Source organism: Enhydra lutris, unplaced genomic scaffold, assembly GCF_002288905.1.
Source record: "Enhydra lutris kenyoni isolate GAN:26980312 unplaced genomic scaffold, ASM228890v2 scaffoldscaffold74, whole genome shotgun sequence".
NCBI classification, from domain to species: domain Eukaryota; kingdom Metazoa; phylum Chordata; class Mammalia; order Carnivora; family Mustelidae; genus Enhydra; species Enhydra lutris.
This window is the reverse complement of record NW_019154158.1, coordinates 5,157,555-5,175,850: the sequence shown is the minus strand read 5'-3', so window position 1 is coordinate 5,175,850 and position 18,296 is coordinate 5,157,555. Positions and strand designations below refer to the sequence as shown.

Below are 18,296 nucleotides of genomic sequence, written 5' to 3'. Positions count from 1 at the left end.
AGGGACCAGAGGCAGGAAGACGGATTAGAAAGCCACAGAAAAAAGAAAGATGATGTTCTGAATTAGAGCTATGACAGCGGCAACTGAGTGGGAGGGTCAGACTCTCTGAAGGTTTCGGTGACAGGCTCAGATGACTGGATGTGATCCTGAGGTTTTAGCACAGACAACCATGGGTAGCCTTACCCTGTCACAGGCTGGGGGAAGCAAAGAGCTCAATGTAAAAGAACCTTAAGTCCTGAATCATCTTCATGGTGAAAAGCAAGGCAAGGGACCAGGGAGAAGCAGTCTGAATGACAGTCCCTGCTGGGAGGGACGGGGAGGAGCTCTGCTTCCTCACAAGGGACTGTCCAGCCAGAGCATCTGCTCTTGACCTCTGAGGTGAGATCTCTGATGAGGGACAGGATAAGCCCATGTGTGTGTGGCAGGAGAGAAATGGGACCGTGGTAGCCTGAAAACCTGCCGCAGTGCTACCACTGTCATGGCTCAGTGCTCTGAGGCTGCCACTGCTGCCGTCGTTACACTGCTTCCTGGGACGGAAAATGCTGCAGCCTCTGCCCTGGGCACCAGTCATGCTGAGAAGTGAGCATGATTGCTTTTCTCAGGTAGCATCGGTCAAAGGGAAGGAAAAGAAGCGGTGGGAGGCCTGAGAGAGCAGCTCAGGAGACACAGCATCTGTCGTGCCCTATTCTCCAGTCAATTTGTGGCCCCCACCCTCTGGGTTCATCTAATCAGAGAGCACAAATACTCAGAGCGACAGGCTCGCCTCTCCCCATCCTCTGCCACAGGGGACAGGGTATTCATCAGCATGGCTTGTAGAAGGGCCACCAGAAAATCGAATAGTTGTGGAGTGTCATACATTTAACAACTCCCCCCCTTACTATAGTTGCTCTGGGCATTTTCTTTCCCCATCCAAAGAGCCCCACCTGCTCCAACATCCTCTACCAACAAAATTGCAATTGACCTTATTCAAACACCTCATTGCTACCTGAGGGGGCCAACGCAAAAATAATCAAATCTACAGCTTTCTAGAAGGCAGCTCATAATCTGAGCCTAGTGCCTCAGGCCAAGAAAGGGTGGGGGGAACATGTGAGCGTGTAGGGTATAGGCATAAGCAAGGTGGTGGAAGCTCTTTCTAATACCAACATGTAGCCATAAGGAGCTATTAGAGGGCTCAAGGGGAGGGGGAAAGAGAACAAAGTCTTAATATTATTTTCTCTGATCCCGACAAAACCAAAGCTAGGGTTTCAGTCCCAGCCTTGGTCCTCCTCACACTGAGCCCTCCCCCGCTGGCCTGGAGCACTGTTCTTTCACTGAGCCGGGACACATAGCATTACACCGCCCGCCCATCAGCTGATTTTTATGCTTCTCTTCCTCAAGCCAAAAGCAGGTGGCATCCGTTAACAGCTGAACTGTCACTACTTCTTAACGGACGTGGCAATAAAAAAAAAAAAAAAAAAGAAAGAAAGAAAGAAAGAAGAGAAAGAAGAGAAAAACCACCCCACTACCTAGTGACAGCACTTCCATGTAATCAGGTTGGGGGAAGGAGCCTGGGTTGAAGCGGGAAGGGGGAGAAGGGGGTTGAATAAGGAAATCAATTTCAGCCTGAAAGCTCTGAAAGGAGAGGGGACGTGTGAATGGCTTTTTAAGTGGCATCATTAAACCTGGGCAGAAAGGTTGATTGGGCAGAGCAAACCGCATAAATACAAACAGATGACATTTATGTCTAGCAGAATTGGTTTTTGTTTAGTTTTGTTTTTTTTTCCCTAAATCACTGAGATAGAAGACTGATAAGCCTTCTTTCTTACCATGAGGAATCAAATCTATGGAAAGGAATGTCCAGAAAAATAATATCTACAGGCATCTTTTCCCATATTACAGGATACAATCCAATAGTATCTTAGTGTTTTTCTCCTTTTTTGGGGAAGGAAAGGAATATCTTCAGTGAGTGGGAGAGGAAAGTGCTTGTCTCACTTTGGAATCCCTTCAGCTACAAAATGAGCCAGTAAGTCTGTGAGAGGCTATCTCTATACCTATGTCACTCCGGCCAAGGCACTGTGTCACTGTGAGCGGGGAGTCTGTGTGTATCACTGCCATTTCATGTCTGTGTGCCTCCTCCACAGACAAGCTCCTCTGGAGAAACCTCAAGGGGCTGTGGGCCATCATTTCAGTGGGAAGAAAAGTGTTTCCTGGGGTTATAGTGCTGTCTAATATCACAGTGGAGGAATTAAGGTCTAGGCCTGGGGGTACAATGGACAACTACAAAAATGTATTAATAAGCCAGAACAGTTGTTCCAGGAACAGCCAATCTTAATCCCTGCCTTTATTTTTGGAAAAGTGACCATGTTGCTACATGGTAGAAGGGCGGGTGAATGTCCTCTGAAGGTGACATAGTAGCCCTTGTGGGCTACGCTGGCTTTCTATCTTCCCAGTAAAGGGTAAACTGGAAAGGAAGGAAGAAGCAGCACTTGTTTTTTTCTTCCAGCTCCTCTTATAATTCCATAAGCAGAGACTGAAGACTTTTAAAATCAATGATATGGTGAATATGGTCTCTTAGGTGACATGGGTGGAACAGAGGGTCCCATCACCCAGGAAAAGTACAAGGGATCAGTCAGAGGAGCCTAAGATCCATCAATCAGGGCAGTTTGGAAGAAAGGACATATAACAGAAGATTCTGAAGTAAGGGAACTAGAAGATGAAGAGGGCTTCATCCATTTCTATTGATTTGGGAAGAGCACAGATGACCTCCTTTCAATCCCAGCCCAGACCTCTAGTGCTGCCAACTTTCAGAAAAAGAGCTGTTCCAGTTTGCTTAACCCAGCATTAAGTCCGGAATAAGTGGTGAAAAATTCTTCTCACTTGCTTTGTTTTGGATTCAAAGACCTTGTATTTGAAGATGAAGAGATACAACCACAGAGACCCAATACATACACTGAGATACCACTAAGGATTCACATAAAAATGCACATACAAATATACCCATATGCACATGCCCACACTTGTTTTAACAAACAAGAGAGAAGATGTCCCGGAGTAGCAACCACCACCAGAGGGTACAGGGGTTCTTGGAGCTGGTTTCTACAATTTCCATATCCCGCTGGGAATTTCAAGGTCAAGTGCCCCTGGCAGACACTAGGAGAAACAGCTAGAGAGACCAGTAACGTAGTAAAAGGGGAAAGGCTGTTTAATTTAAAACCTCTCAGCCTGTGAGACAGCCATGTTTGGTCTGAATGAAGGTAGAAGTCATTGCTCCTTGGAAGGTAAGAACTGATCATGTCTTATGAGCAAGACTAATTCTGGAATCCACTCCACAGCATTTAATACCAGAGCACAAAAAATCTTAGGTGAGGGGCGCCTGGGTGGCTCAGTGGGTTAAAGCCTCTGCCTTCGGCTCAGGCCATGATCCCAGGGTTCTGGGATCGAGCGCCGCATCTGGCTCTCTGCTCAGCGGGGAGCCTGCTTCCCCTCCCCCACCTCTGCCTGCCTCTCTGCCTACTTGTGATCTCTGTCAAATAAATAAATAAATAAATAAAATCTTTAAAAAACAAACAAACAAACAAAAAACTCTTAGGTGAAAACCTTATTTCTAAAATGGGGAAAACTGTCAAAATACTTCCTTCTCACCAGAAGAGGGCACTCTGATATTCCCACAACGGAGGGAAATGGGGATGTCTGGAGACTGCATCAAGATACCACCTCTCAGGGCGCCTGGGTGGCTCAGTGGGTTAAAGCCTCTGCCTTCGGCTCAGGTCATGATCTCAGGGTCCTGGGATCAAGCCCCGCATTGGGCTCTCTGCGCAGCAGGGAGCCTGCTTCCTCCTCTCTCTCTGCCTACTCTCTGCCTGCTTGTGATCTCTGTTTGTCAAATAAATAAAATCTTTAAAAAAAAAAAAAAAAATACCACCTCTCAATCCCCCCCACCCCGGCCCCAGGCTGGAGAACCTCTGAAGCTGTTTTAGCTGCAGTGTAATGCTATGCCAGGGTGTGGTGAAAGGGCTACAAACAGGGTGTTGGGAGAATTCCTGGCAAAGGCAGAAAGTAAGAGGCTGCGTGGCATCAGCCTATTCACCTGACAGTGGCTGCTTCAAAGATGGTCTTTAGCTATTGACATGATAGTCATTTCTTTCCCACTGGAGGGAAAGGAAAAGAGTACAGAGACCTGTTGAAGGTGTGATATTGAGGGTGCAGGATGGGTTATGAAGAAGCAAAAGACCCAAGTTCAAGGTCTAGGATTTTGACTTCAGGCAAGTCATTTATCCTCTTCAAGTCTTTTTTTTTTAAAGATTTTTTTTTCTTAAGATTTTATTTATTTATTTATTTGACAGACAGAGACCACAAGTAAGCAGAGAAGCAGGCAGAGAGAGAGAGGAGGAAGCAGGCTCCCCGCCAAGCAGAGAGCCCGATGCGGGGCTCGATCCCAGAACCCTGGGATCACGACCTGAGCCGAAGGCAGAGGCTTTAACCCACTGAGCCACCCAGGCGCCCCTCCTCTTCAAGTCTTAAATCTCGTCTTCACAGAGGTGTGGTGAGAATTAAAATGACACAATGTATGTGAGCATATATGAAAAATTGCCAAACAAATCTAAGATATGACTTAAAAAGCATTTTATCAGCCTCCCTCACACTCCCAACAGAAAAGTAAAGCTGTCTATAGGAAGAATGAGTGCAACAGACAGAAGTAAACACTTCATGTCTCAAAGGCATGAGAGCAGTGAGTGTAATGCTGGATTCAGGGAGGAAAAAAAAATTAAGAAAGAAAGAAAACAAGAAACCCAATCAAGGATGTGGCTTCCCGGGGATGGAGACAGCGCAACCAGCCTTACCTCTCAAGAGGTCAACTTCAGCACCCTTGGAAAACACCAGTAAGGACCCTGGTCTTTCCTCATGGTGGCACGACACTGGAAACAAAGCCAATCCCTGAACTGTCTTGTCGTTCCTGGCTCTAGAGCACAATCCCTTTAGCACTGTTTACTCTGGCCGGTACCCAAGACCTCCAGTTCTTTATCCTCTTACCTGAGTACTGCTGTGGCATCTGTGGTGGACTGCAGGGAGAGGGAGACTGAGGCATCTGGTACTGCTCAGTGCCGGGAGGTTGCAGAAACCCCACAGAAGGGCTGAGGGGTAGAAAAGAGAGTAGGGTTAAAGTGGGAGAGGGAGGAGCACAGCTCCTGGCAAACAGCTGCTGCTTTCTGGGCCTCCCCTGTGGGAAGCACAGGCAGCAGCCAGTCATTCCCAGACCAATTTGCCGTGCAATTTCTAAAATCACTCATCAGTTCAAAGTTAATTATATATATTTGTACTTGATCATCTTTCAATTAGGAAGCTGCTAATCAGTGCTACAGATGGAATGTTAGTGACACATGCTCTTCCCAACAGTGTGGAAACACCAGACACATACACATGCACACGTACACACGCGCGTGCGTGCACATATACGCACACATTCTGAAAAACACAAAGTGCCAGAAACAGACATACAGTGCCAGAGCGAGATGGGTGAAAAAAAACTAAGATGTCTGACTGAGGATATTTACACAATGGCAAACAGAGTTACCTAAAGACAAAGGGGGAATTACCCCCAGTACTCATGGTAACACGGAGACATACATACAAAAAGAGAAGTGAACATACACACTGTGAGAAACACAGACATACATATAGGTAGGCCCAGACTTGACTTCTAGTTCCAGCTCTACTTCTAACTAGCTGGTTGACTTTGAGTAAGTTTCTTAATCTCCCTAGCTGGAATATTCTCATTTATAAAAGAAGGGAGAAAAATTTAAAAAGGGGGAGTGGAAATAAAATAAAAAGAATAAAAAATAAAATATTTTATTTAGTTTATATAATATATATAATAAAAATAATATAAAATAGTTATTTTATTCTAATATTAGAATAAAAAATAAAAAGAAATAAAAATATTTCTATCTATTTATTTATTTGACAGAGAGAGAGAGAGAGATCACAAGTAGGCAGAGAGGCAGGCAGAGAGAGAGGGGGAAGCAGGCTCCCCACTGAGAAGCGAGCCCAATGTGGGGCTCAGTCGCAGGACCCTGAGACCATGACCTGAGCTGAAGGCAGAGGCTCAACCCACTGAGCCACCCAGGCGCCCCTGGACTAAATATTTCTAAGGTGGCTTTGACCTCTAAAATTCTATCAGCTGTAACCTATACTATGATTGATATATATATATATATATATATATATATACACACACACACACACACACATATAAGCACACAGAAATAGACTGAGATTCATCCATGGATATAAACAGAGGTACACAGAAAAATTTACATATATATATACTCCAAATTGCCTCTTTTAATGATGAGCAGTCTCTATACCATAATTCTTAATCACACTGATTTGAAAAACTGGTAAGAAAAACAAAAAAACTGGGGACATCATAAAGCCTTTGTCTCTGAAGCAGGAATTTTTTTTTCTGCTGATCAGGTCTTATTCAAATGTCAAAACAGTAAGGAGAAAAGAAGAATGAACTCCCTCATAGTCTACCTGCTTTAGGGCACCACTGGAATCTTAACCCCTGCCCTTCTTTTCTTAGGTCACTGGAAAGTTGCAGAAGGTCTACGGGAGATGTGCCCCAACTCTCTGGGAGTCCTCACCTCGTACCGTTCTGCTGAGCGGGTGGGATCACGCTGTAGTACACTGGTACGCCCCCTGCCGGGAGGCCCCCTTGCACAGACTGGCTCGCAGGGACCAGCATGGGTTGCTGGAAAGGCGGCTGGACCACATTTTGCGAGTCATTACCCACTGGGACCTGGGTAGAGATAAGAAGAGAATGACCACTTGTACTCCTAATGAGCTCATCCAGAGAATGGCCAAGTAAGTCATCACCAGACCAGGACACTGACTTCCTTTCCTACCTACAGACATCTCCTACTCTCCTCATCTGCCTAAAGAAAATGCATACAGAGCTTTCTGCACTTCCCTCTTTTCCAAACACCTCCCTTGGGCATCTGACGTAGAGAAAGGAGCCTGACTTCCTTTAGATCCTAGTTTTCTGGGCTATATACTCATTTGCACGGCTGTATAATAAAGACCAAACAATTTAAATAAAGACCATCTTCTCAGACTCTCTGGGCTTTCTCTCAGAGGAAAAACACCTACAAAATCTAGGGGGAAAGTGAACAGTATTTTAGTGTTGGAGTTGTCACACTGGATGATATGGGAGACTGTCCTCCTTTTCCTCATCCCAAGGACTGGGTGATCTTTCCCAGTGCTGAATGCACCCACTTGGTAAGAAGGCAGTGGAGTGTACTGAACCACCAGGCCTTGCATCTGGCCCCCCATGCTGCTCCTCTGGTTGCTGAGCAGGCCCTGGTTCTGTGGCTGCTGGACCCCAATCATGCCTTGGTAAGCCGCCTGCTGCTGGTTAGGCATCATGGGCTGTAAACCTAGGGACAGGCAAGGCAGAGAAGACATTAGCATGTCTCAGCAATGTTTAGGAGGTCACACTCGCTCAATAATTTTCTTTCTCCTGTCTATTTCACCTTTTCTTTTTCTGGAGATCCTAGGTCCCTCTTGGGACTAATCATTCCTGTGCCTTTTTAAAAACAAAAACAAAAACAAAAACAAAACCAAGGAAGGTACTTCTTGTCTTTGTCCCAGTCTCTGCCCTTCCCCTATTTACTGCTCCCCTACCCCAGCAGTTCCTCTTACCAGGCTGCTGGGATGGCTGAGGCAGCTGCTGACCACGTTGGGGGCTGTAGGCCACCGGGTGAGACAGAGGTCGGTATTGCTGGTTGGAATTAGGATACTGTCCAGGGGGATAGTAAGAAACCTGGATCTATGGTGAGAGGAAACAGATATGTGAGATGCTCCCTTAAATTCAACCCCAACATCGCCACTATGCATCAGGGTCTGGGAGCCTAGGTGGCTTAGTCAGTTAAACACCTGACTCTTGATTTCAGCTCAAGTTATAATCTCAGGGTTGTGAGATCAAGCCCGAGTTGGGCTCTGCACTCAGCACAGCGCCTGCTTGAGATTCTTTCTCTTCCTCTGTCCTACTCCACCCCCTCAAATAAAAAAAATCTTTAAACCAATAAATCAATAAATGCTTCAGCGCCAATGGCGAGAAATTTGTAAATAGGGATGTTTTTGGACCTGCAATTGCAACATTATATACAAGTTTGAAACAGAACAGGAATGATTTCTGTTATACAGAAGGATGACCTTCTGGCTAGAAAGACAACACTCAAGTGCAAGGTGGGGAAATGGAAGTGGGGACAGGTATCCCCTCTGATCTACGTAAACTAGATGAAGAAAGAAAGATTATTAATAGTGGACAAACTGACTTAGTGGTTTAAGCTGGGAGCCCGTGCTGCTCACCTGTTGAGGGGGCTGCATGTAGCCCTGGGGCGGCAGAACTTGCTGAGTAGGTGGCGCATGACTAGAAGGGGAATAGCTGGACGTGGGGAGGGGCTGTCCCGTAGACGCCATAATGAAGCTAGTCTGCTGGGGGTGCTGGGAGATAAGCGGGGGCTGGAACAGAGCTGAGGATGGGTCAGCTGCTTCAGTAGAACCTTGGCGGCTAAGGCTCATTTGTCCAAAGGGGTTGCTGAGGTCCTCTGCCTGTTGAGACAGCAAGGGAGACTTGAGGACTCAAGTCATATTAAGCCTCCTGTATTTGGCTTCAACACAAAGACAGACAGAGCAACCCCCTCTCTAGGTTTCTTTATTTACACCAATTTGGGATACTCCTGTCTCCATTCCCTGGCAGGCAGTTTTAGCCCTAAGCCTCTGTCATGTGGTGTTTTTAAACTGCTGTGAGCTGGGGGTGCCTGACTGGCTCAGTCTCTTGATCTCAGAGTTGTGAGTTCAAGCCCCACACTGGGTATAGAGATATTTAAAAATAAAGTCTTAAAAAAAAAAAAAAAACTATTAGGGGTGCCTGGGTGGCTCAGTGGGTTAAAGTCTCTGCCTTCGGATCAGGTCATGATCTCAGGGTCCTGGGATAGAGCCCCGCATCAGGCTCTCTCTGCTCAGCAGGAAGCCTGCTTCCCCTTCTCTCTCTGCCTGCCTCTCTGCCTACTTGTGATCTCCCTCTCTGTCAAATAAATAAATAAAATCTTAAAAAAAAACAACAACCCTGCTATTAACTGAAGGGGTGTCTGAGGCCCAACTCCAGAATAAGACTCCTTACCACATGTGAGATGACAATGGCCACTCTTACTATGACTTTAATCAGAATTAGTCCTGGAGAGATGGGAGCAAAAACACAACTTTCTATATATATAGAAAAATAGGACAAACTAATTAGGGTTAAAAAAAGATTGTTGGGGCGCCTGGGTGGCTCGGTGGGTTAAAGCCTCTGCCTTTGGCTCAGGTCATGATCCCAGGATCCTGGGATCGAGCCCCGCATCGGGCTCTCTGCTCAGCGGGGAGCCTGCTTCCTCCTCTTTCTCTCTCTGCCTGCCTCTCAGCCTACTTGTGATCTCTGTCTGTCAAATAAATAAATAAAATCTTAAAAAAAAAAAAAAAAGATTGTTAAGTCCTTCTCCATTTCCTGTGCCTCCCTCATGTCTCTAACCATACAAAAGGCTTTATGTTGCCATAGATCCTGTTTTTATAATAAAGGACCTAGATAACACCTTGAGTGGACTAGGGCTGGCTAGGTTCATGTGGCTACCCAGCTTTGCCTATCCAGTCAAAGGACTAGTGGGCTCCCCCTCCTGCTGTTTATCTCCTTCCTCCCTCCTCTCGAGGTCATTTCCACCTCTGTTCTCTGACACTTGCCTAGAGTTCTCCTGCCCTTCAGGAACCACTTCCAATTCTCACCTCTGAAAGGAGGCCAGGCTGAGTGGCCGAGCTGGAGGGCAAGGAGACTGACAGGCTAGTCTGTAATTGCCTCCTCTCTCAGCCCTCTTCTCTAAGCAGCAAGAGGGATGGACGGTGTTCCACCTTTCACTTATATGATGATAGGTCAGAACTTGTTAGCTTCCCTGTTCCTTCTGCTTCCTGGACAGTAATTCACACACACACACTCACACAAACACGCATGCAGAGGCACATGCACACACACTCAGGCAAGCGTAAGAGCAGGACTTCTTTTGAAAAACAAACTAGTAGAAATAAATGACAATGCTTTCCTATGGTTTCACTTAATTTTCAGGAATCTGATCTTCAAGTTAGCTGTTTTGCTACCTTAGTGGACAGGGATAGATAAGAGGACTGGACTGCAGATTATTTTGAGGACCATATTCCAGAACTTTTCAGAATGGAGATGAGAGGTGGAAGGAAAGAGGAGATTCTAGTGAAAAATCAGACCATGTGATTCACACACACACACACACACACACACACACACACACAAAACCAGGGCTCTCATAATCATGATAGAAGTTAACAACTATGAAGTAAATTAGGCCTTCACAGGATTTGTAGTGAGGGTACAAACAATTAAAACAGTATGTGCTATGCACTGGAAGTGGCTATTTTTTAATATAAAATAACACAGTAAGGTAGAGGAACATTTTAAGTTTTTAACCAGTGATGCCAGAGAAATCTGCAATTGTGCTTTTATCTTCAAAAGAAATTAGAGAAAACCAGCCTATACAAGATAAACTGGGTTCTGCGAGTTCATACACGTGCAGAGAGGGGATGAGATGAAGGATGCATACAAGAGAGCGATGAGGAGCCCAGGTTAGAGCAACATCCCATTTTGTCCCCCTCCTGAAACTCAGTGCTCCTATCTGTCTTATACTTAGGCATCTTCTGATGCCTAAGGTGCTGTGATGAGGCCATGACAATGGAATATAGCTCAGCCTGTGCTAGTCCTTTGCTTAAGAAGAAACGCCTTTTAACATGGCCCTCCAGAAAGCGCAATTACTTTGTCCCAGATGGACCCCACAGACGTACCACAGATACAGGCCACACATGGACATAACATAGAGGGGAACAGAGTTTATACCATATTGTACTGCTGGGGCGGAGAGACTGGCAGAAGGACTTGGGGACAGGAGCCTGGAGAGAACTGAACAGGCTGCGGAGAGGGCTGCAGAGCCGGGACTGGCTGTGGACCAGCAGAGAGGCATGTGGAACAGGAAAGAGAAAAGGGAGGTACAGGGAGAGGTAGGGGGAGGGGAGCAGAGGCAGGGAGGGAAAGGGGAGGAACAACAAGGTTAATCATAAAAAAAATGTCATGTGAATGGCGAGGCTGCTGAGCAGACTGGAGAGCAAGCCCAGGATAGCTGACGGCTTTGGCATCTCTGGCAAACAAGCAATTTCTCCTTCAGGAGACACCCGTGGCAGGGCATGCTGCACCCCGTTAGCTGCTCAGAACTCTGCAGCTGCTGTGAGCAATCTTAGGATTCCAAACACAGCTTTTCCCAAAGCACTTTTTCTGAACACACGATTCCTGGGGAGCATGATCCTAACCCTCCTTGAATGCCCACTTGAGAAGGGATTCCTGCTTCTGTAGGAGAGGTTATCCAAGGTCTGGTTCAGCTTTCCCAGCCAAGGCCCTGATTTCACACCACAGCACTTCCCGAGGAAGTGCTCATTCACAAGGGATCGTCTCTCTCCCAAGGGCAGGGAAGGAAAAAAACAACCAGTTCATGCCTGGTTCCAGCTATTTCCTCCTGCTCTGCCATTGTTCTGTGTTCCTCCAGGCTGTGAGGGCAGTATGAAAAATGCCCCCGTAACAAAACGGGGAGAGATTTGGAATAAAATATAAATAGCTTTACTGTAGATTTTGTTCCTTCAGTCCCTTCACTAGCCTCAAGTAGGAAGATTTGTTTATGAGGAACATGATGTTTTCTAAACCAACTAATGGGAAGTTCTTTTTTCTCTCTCTTCTTCCCCTCCAGCCATTTCAATCACCTCTCCTGGAGAATCAGTTCTCCAGCCTTAGCCCCTGGTGGTAGATGGGGTGGGAGAAAGGAGAGAGGCTAGGAAGGGGTGGGGGAAATAACATTAATATACACTGTCTCATTTACATACGTATCTCATTACAGACTCATAATAATCCATAGGCAGATGTGATAACTTGTATTTGCAGTTAAGATTGTAAGGCTCAGAGGAATTTAATCACACCTCCAGGATCACACAGCTAATGCAGCAGAGGTGGATGGGAACCTAGTTTGGCCTGACATGTATTCTTTCCAGTCCACTCTATAATAGTAGGGAGCAGGTAAAGGAAGAAGTTAAATATTATTATAAAAACATTTTTTTGTTTGTATGATTCTCTACCCTCCTTTCAAATTTAGAAGTATGGGGACCCAAGGTATCAATATCATCTCTTGACATATACCTCAGGGGAGACTGTTTCACAAAGGGAACTAATAGTTCTAGAGGCAGAATCCAGGAATTAGAAGACGTCCAAAACAGAGAATGCTCCTGTTACCTGGATTAATAAAATCTAAATCATCTTGGTTAGGAAAAAGCTACCGAGAATCCACTGTGTGACCTGGGGGAGATGCTGCAGGCCCTGTGATAGACTCCCAGCTTTCCCAGCAGCCCTCATGCCTGTAAACCAGAGCCATTTCAAATATAACAGGCTGCTCAGCATGAGCTACTTGTGCTGGTAGCTTTTAAGCCCATTTTCTATTACCCTAATCCTCTTCTTTCTCTCGGGAGAGGATCTATTGTGCTTCAGGTCTTATATCCTCTGGGGGCAGAGAGGTGGCCGTAGGTATAGCTGCCTGTTTCTTCACATTTGTGAGTTCTGAGTTTAAAAAAAAAAAAAAAAAAAGGGAAGAAATGATGCTCCTCTCTTAGGCCTCTTCTGACTGAGAAAGGGTAGTGGTTAAAGTACGGGTCTCGGTGCTATTTTTAAGTTTTTCCACCACTATCCTCAGCTACAGAGCTACAGATTCTCAGAGAATCTCAAACTCCACGGCTAGGGAACTTCCAAAAAAACGTGGGGAAGCCAAAGATTGGCCCTGAGGGCTATGACTGCCACCTGCTGGTGAATTCTGGGTTAGATCACTGGCTCCTGGCTGCCTGACTAGACTCCCAGAGGGCTCTTCCTCAAGAGGTCCCGCGCCACCTTAGGTGAAGAAAGCAAAAGGTAGCCACTGGTCCTTTAATACTCGGCCTCACTGCTTGGTTTCATGTGTTCTACTGACACATGACAGGGAGGTCTGTTCTGACAGCAGAAGCCTGCCAAGAATGGAAAGTTTAGCATAGTTCAGCCAGCACTGTGCAAAGGTCTGGTGCAAATGCCTCTTGCTACAAATTTCTGAGGGAAAAGAATCTCTGTAACAAATAATGCTCCCCTGTCTCCAACCTTCAGGTCCTAACTAGTACTGGACATCCTGCAGGAGACCAGTCAGTACCCATGACTGACCCATTGGCCCTCGTGATCCAGAAGCAGGGCCAGAATAAGTAAAAGTTTGGGATTTAGGGCCAGTCACCTAGACACTCTAAAGTTCTTTCAGCCCCAAATGGTTATTCTCTAGTCTCTTTAATCTCCTCCCTCTTTTGTTGTCTGTTTCTACATATGGGTGGAAGGAGGAGGCAGATGAAGACCAAAAGAAGGAGAAAAGGGAGCAAGTCTGTATTAAAATACAAACATTTTAGAAAATGCAAATATTGCGACCTTAGACAAGAGATGCACACACCAAAATGCAGTAGGAGACAGCTAGAGAGAGGCGTGCCCACTTCCAGGTCTGAATGAAGACCCGTCAGGGAAAGCACACATATGGCACACTTCAGTATGGAGGGAGGTAAGCTGGTAAGAATGGGACTTAATGAGGTAGATGGTGGTAGAACAAGAATGGAAGTCAGGACTACAGAGAAAATGATTTAGGGACCAAGAGAAAGGCCTGGGATGATCTGCATGTGGGTTACATTAAGATACAAAGCAGGGTTCCCAGATCATCACAATATCAGAATGTGGCAGTACTGGGCCATCCTGGGCTCCTTCCAGTCTATTTTCCAGTTTTTGGGGAATGAGTGTCTGTGATTTGGTTGCTTTACCTATGGAAGAGACAGATCTGAGGCCAAGTGGGACTAAGTGAGCATGGAGGTGAGGGAGCCTGGGAGCTGAAATGAGAAACACTGTGGCAGCGGAGTGTAGACATGGGCTTCCCACTAGTAGACAGCGCCACCAGAGACACGCCAGGACACAGGATGGGCTCCACTCCTGGGCAGCTCTACTCACAGGGAGAAGAGTGAAAGTGAAGCCCTCAGTGCAGCTCTCCTCAGAGTATTAAGGAGACTTAAACCAGAACAGGAACATTCCAGTCTAGAATAGGGACTGATTCTGATGCCGATGACTTGTTTGATCTCCACGGAAACAAAACTTCACCCAAACCCTACTTGGAATCAACCTCTATCAGTCCAGCAACAGAAGGAGAAAGAGCTCTTTCATGGCAGGGGAAACAAAGACAACTTTGGGGAGTTCTGAGCCTCATAGCATATGTATGGCAGGAGTCCTGAGTATATTTCCTTTCTTCAAACCCCGACTCATAAATACGTGTTTAGGGCTCAAAAGTCCCATGAACACATTCAGTCAGTTATGGTGGGAGCTGTGATCTCTTCAAGTTCCATCTGTGGACACAGTGAACAAAATCGCCTTGCTAATTACACAGAACACAGAGGGAGATGCCGTACAGCAGAAATGTGGAATGGGGTAAAAGATCCCACTGGTAGTTCTCAGCAAGAGGAAGAAACAGGAAGCAAAAAGCTCCCAGACTGACTCTAAAAGCACTTGGGCCAAACCCCTGCCCTCACTCCTCTCTCCCCACAACTAACAAACAAGACACGGAGGAGGGAGTGGCAGGTGTCCAACAGATCTTTCCTGCCACCCACAGCACAACACACACGACTGTACTTCCAGGATCGGAGGGGAGGGGGCTCTGGCACTGAGTGGTGACTCACCTGTGAGATCATGTGATTACTCAAGGGTGGCTGTTGCTGAGGCGTGGGTGGGAGAGCAGGAAGCTGCGGCTGTGGCGGCTGCTGTGGCTGCTGCTGGGCAGTACAAGGGAGAAGGCCCCGGACAGACTGGGATGAGGTGACCGGGCTGCACACTTCTGGGGCACCTAGTGCCATACCTAAGGCAAAGAGGAGATCCACCAAGAGTTGTAAGCACCAGCTGTGATCATGCCATCCTTGGTGATGCAGGGCTCTACTCCTTCCCTGCTGCTTCTCCTCACTTCCCTTCTGTCCATTCCCCCACTGTCTTGGGAAGATCCACGCATGAGCACTGATGCATTTCAGCTGCCCTGCTGATGGGAGTCCTCATCTTAGCCCGTTTTTCCTCCCTAGGGACAGTAAATACTTTGCCCATCGATGTTGGATTTCAGAACTGAATGAAATGTGAGGCTGCCAAGGCACCTCCCCTGAGGGGGCTAGAATCTGTCCGTCATGACTAGACAGTTGAAAATATGAACGTCTGCTTCCTGGGAAGGTGCAGATTCCTGATCCCTTGATAGATCTATCTTCTCTCTGATTTCTTTTCAACTTGCTGCATTTCACAAAAGTTGCTGAGAAGGCAACCTTGCCTCTCCAAGCACTCGCCTGTTCACACACACAAGCACAACTGTCACCCAGCTATTCTCCCCATTTTCAGCCTCTCCAAGCCACGCATTCACATAAAATATTTTTACTGACTATCTGCTATGTGTTGGGCATTGTACAACGAACTGAGAGCACAAAGGTGAAGAGAACACAGTCCTTGCCCTTAAGCAGCACAGGATCTTCGGACAGGAGCTAGACACACACACAATGATTATAATCTGATAAGGATAAGGGATGCATCCGTGATATGATATGGCAGCAAGGTTGAAGAAGCAGTAATTCACTTAAAGAGGAAGTGGGAAGAGAAATGGATTTGAAGGGTGAGGAGAAGGCTTCTCAGACCAAGAGGGGATGAAGCTAATACCATATCCAACCAATGGCCAGAGGACGAGAGGAAGAAGGATATTCTGAAGTAAGGCCAAAGTAGCAAACTGGGGTCAGGAAAAAATGTTGCATTAAGTCATCTGGATTTTATTATGCAGGGGATGCAGAAACACGGGACATTTTTAAAGGGAGGACTGCCATGATTAGATCTACGTTTTGGACTTAAAAACTGGTGCTAAAAAGGGAGCAGGGAAACCAGCTTGGGGGCTAGTGTCATAATGAACAAAAAAAGACAAAGCCCAGATAAAGGCAGAGGCAGTGGAGTTAGAGAAGAGGTAACAGAGAAGGACAGCAGAGACCTAACAGAGGCAAAATCTTCACGACTACTGAGGTCTTCTGAGGACAAGACTATAGAACTTCTGGGATGAGAGGCAAGAATTCTTAGAGGTGGGAGGAGGGTGAAACAGAGACCCACTGGGTATAAAGAGCTAAACACCCCCTGCTAAGAGCACAACAGGAATAGGTGGAGAAGCTTACACAGCACGTCAGGAGAGCTGGACGGTGGCTCCAGGGCTGGCATGGAGAACACAGGCTCCTCCACAGCGGCTGAGCTCCAGAGAAGCAGCCAAAGCATGCAGTTCTGGCTTACTGGCTGCTACCAATTGATTAAAACAGCTGGACGCCAAGGGTTTCTTCTGCTCTACCACCCCTCTATAAACTCAGAATAAAACACCCCTCTATAAACACAGAATGAAAGCAGATCAGTCTCATCCTAGTATGTAACTTGAACTTGGGCTGATAGGGATGCCTAACCTTGGTCGGAAAGAAGATAAAATAATTGAATCCCAATCTTTTGTTTGTTCGTTTCCAATTAGGGAAGAAAGTCTGAAAGAAAATCAGAGAGGGGACTCAAAAGAACAATGAATCCAAGAAATCAAATTTCTCCTCATCTGACTGTGTTAGTTTTCCAGGACACTATATTGGGACAGGGGTTTTGTTAAAAGTAAACATCAGTGACATTTTGCCGAAGACAAGCAAGAAGTGATGATCATGACACTGAAGGACAGAAGCTGTAGTACCTGGCCTGGAGATCCTTCCTGCACTGCCACCTTTACTGCTCCCGATGCTGTCCCCTCGGGTGAGGATAGAGATTCCACTGAAGCTGCTGGCTTTGGTGACAGGGGGCCGCATACTCCGGACAGAGCCATCGGAGTCTGTGCTGCTCCAAGGCCGTGGCTCCAGGGATTTGAGTTCGCTGTCTGTGCTGCTTTGGCGGCTGCTTGAGGTTCGGCTCAGCCCCTCACGGTTCCCCCTGCAGAGACCACAGTGGTCAGAGCACCCCCCACCTACCACTTCGGCAGAAGAGCTAGGAGAGAGTTCATTTCTATTCTTTCAATAACAAAGAAGGGGTGAGGGCTGGGAGGAGGATGGACACTGATTTCTTGTTAGTTGGCTGGCCACCAAGACTTGCCGGGAGCAGACAGAACAAGATCCAGTACAGTAACAAAGAACATAGAGGCAAATCTGGAAGACAGTGCACTGGCAACTAATTCAATACATCAGACCAGAGGTGGACAGGAAACCATATACATGATGCTGAGATTGGCTGTAGTCTTTTCCCCTGCCCCCGCAGGGATCCCACACATACAGGAGATAGTGGGAGCAGAGGGGTATCGCCTCCTTCTAGGAGTTCTTCTTTTTTTTTTTTTTTTTCCTTCTAGGAGTTCTTAAAACAAAAGGACTCCTAGAAGTTACTATTGCTAGAAGGCAGGGGTAGCCATGACATGGATAAATATAAAAGGTCTTCCACATAACATGTGTCAAAGCCAGTGGAGGTACCACTTTTCCAGAGGTGGGAAGAGGAGTACAATAGATTAATGGGGCCCTCTGGAAAACTCAGTCTGACAGTCTGAAATTGATCCAACCTGTTTGTGGAAATTCTGCATTGGTATCTGGGAACAACTGGTTCCAGGGTCTCTAAGGGCTAAAGTGTTCAACATGATCAAGCAAATATGCCCTTGGGACCCAGGATGGCAAGGAACAGGGGGCTGGCTGTGCCTAGCTGCCGCCATATTAACAACCTATTGCCCTAGGCAAAGCACAAGGGACTTCTCTCTTATTTTGCTCTGGAAACATCAGGGTTATCCTGATGTCATCATTACTGCCTATGATTATAAACACTTGTACTTAAGATAGATGGGGTTGACCTAAAACCCGTAAGTCTTATTGAGCCCTTACAGCTTCTTAATCAACAAACAAGAACCAGGAATTTTCCTTTCATATCTTCCACAACCAACAACTACTGACCTAAAGAAACTAAATGACAACAATTACAAAGATTTTAGTATATACACTGGGATGCAGGTGAGCAAAAATCATAGTGGCTTGGGCTCCCTCCCTTTCACCACCATCCCGCCTAAAGCAAAGAGAAAACCCCATCCCAATCCCCTTAACTTCAAAGATACAAGGCTCAGAGTTATTCTAAA

At 46.4% G+C, this 18,296-nt stretch overlaps 1 protein-coding gene across 6 annotated transcripts in view; it reads right to left on the bottom strand.

Moving 5' to 3' along the window:
- Window positions 1-18,296, bottom strand: part of LOC111160157 (R3H domain containing 2) — a 159,989-nt gene that overhangs the window by 5,021 nt on the left and 136,672 nt on the right. For all 6 annotated transcript variants that reach the window (XM_022523032.1, XM_022523034.1, XM_022523033.1 and 3 more), the window contains 7 exons: window positions 16,890-17,122; window positions 14,845-15,020; window positions 8,350-8,592; window positions 7,681-7,807; window positions 7,255-7,415; window positions 6,624-6,778; window positions 5,011-5,111 (listed from right to left, as the gene is read on the bottom strand). In XM_022523032.1, coding sequence (XP_022378740.1) covers window positions 5,011-5,111; window positions 6,624-6,778; window positions 7,255-7,415; window positions 7,681-7,807; window positions 8,350-8,592; window positions 14,845-15,020; window positions 16,890-17,122 — 1,196 coding nt within the window. The remainder of the gene's footprint in view (window positions 1-5,010; window positions 5,112-6,623; window positions 6,779-7,254; window positions 7,416-7,680; window positions 7,808-8,349; window positions 8,593-14,844; window positions 15,021-16,889; window positions 17,123-18,296) is intronic.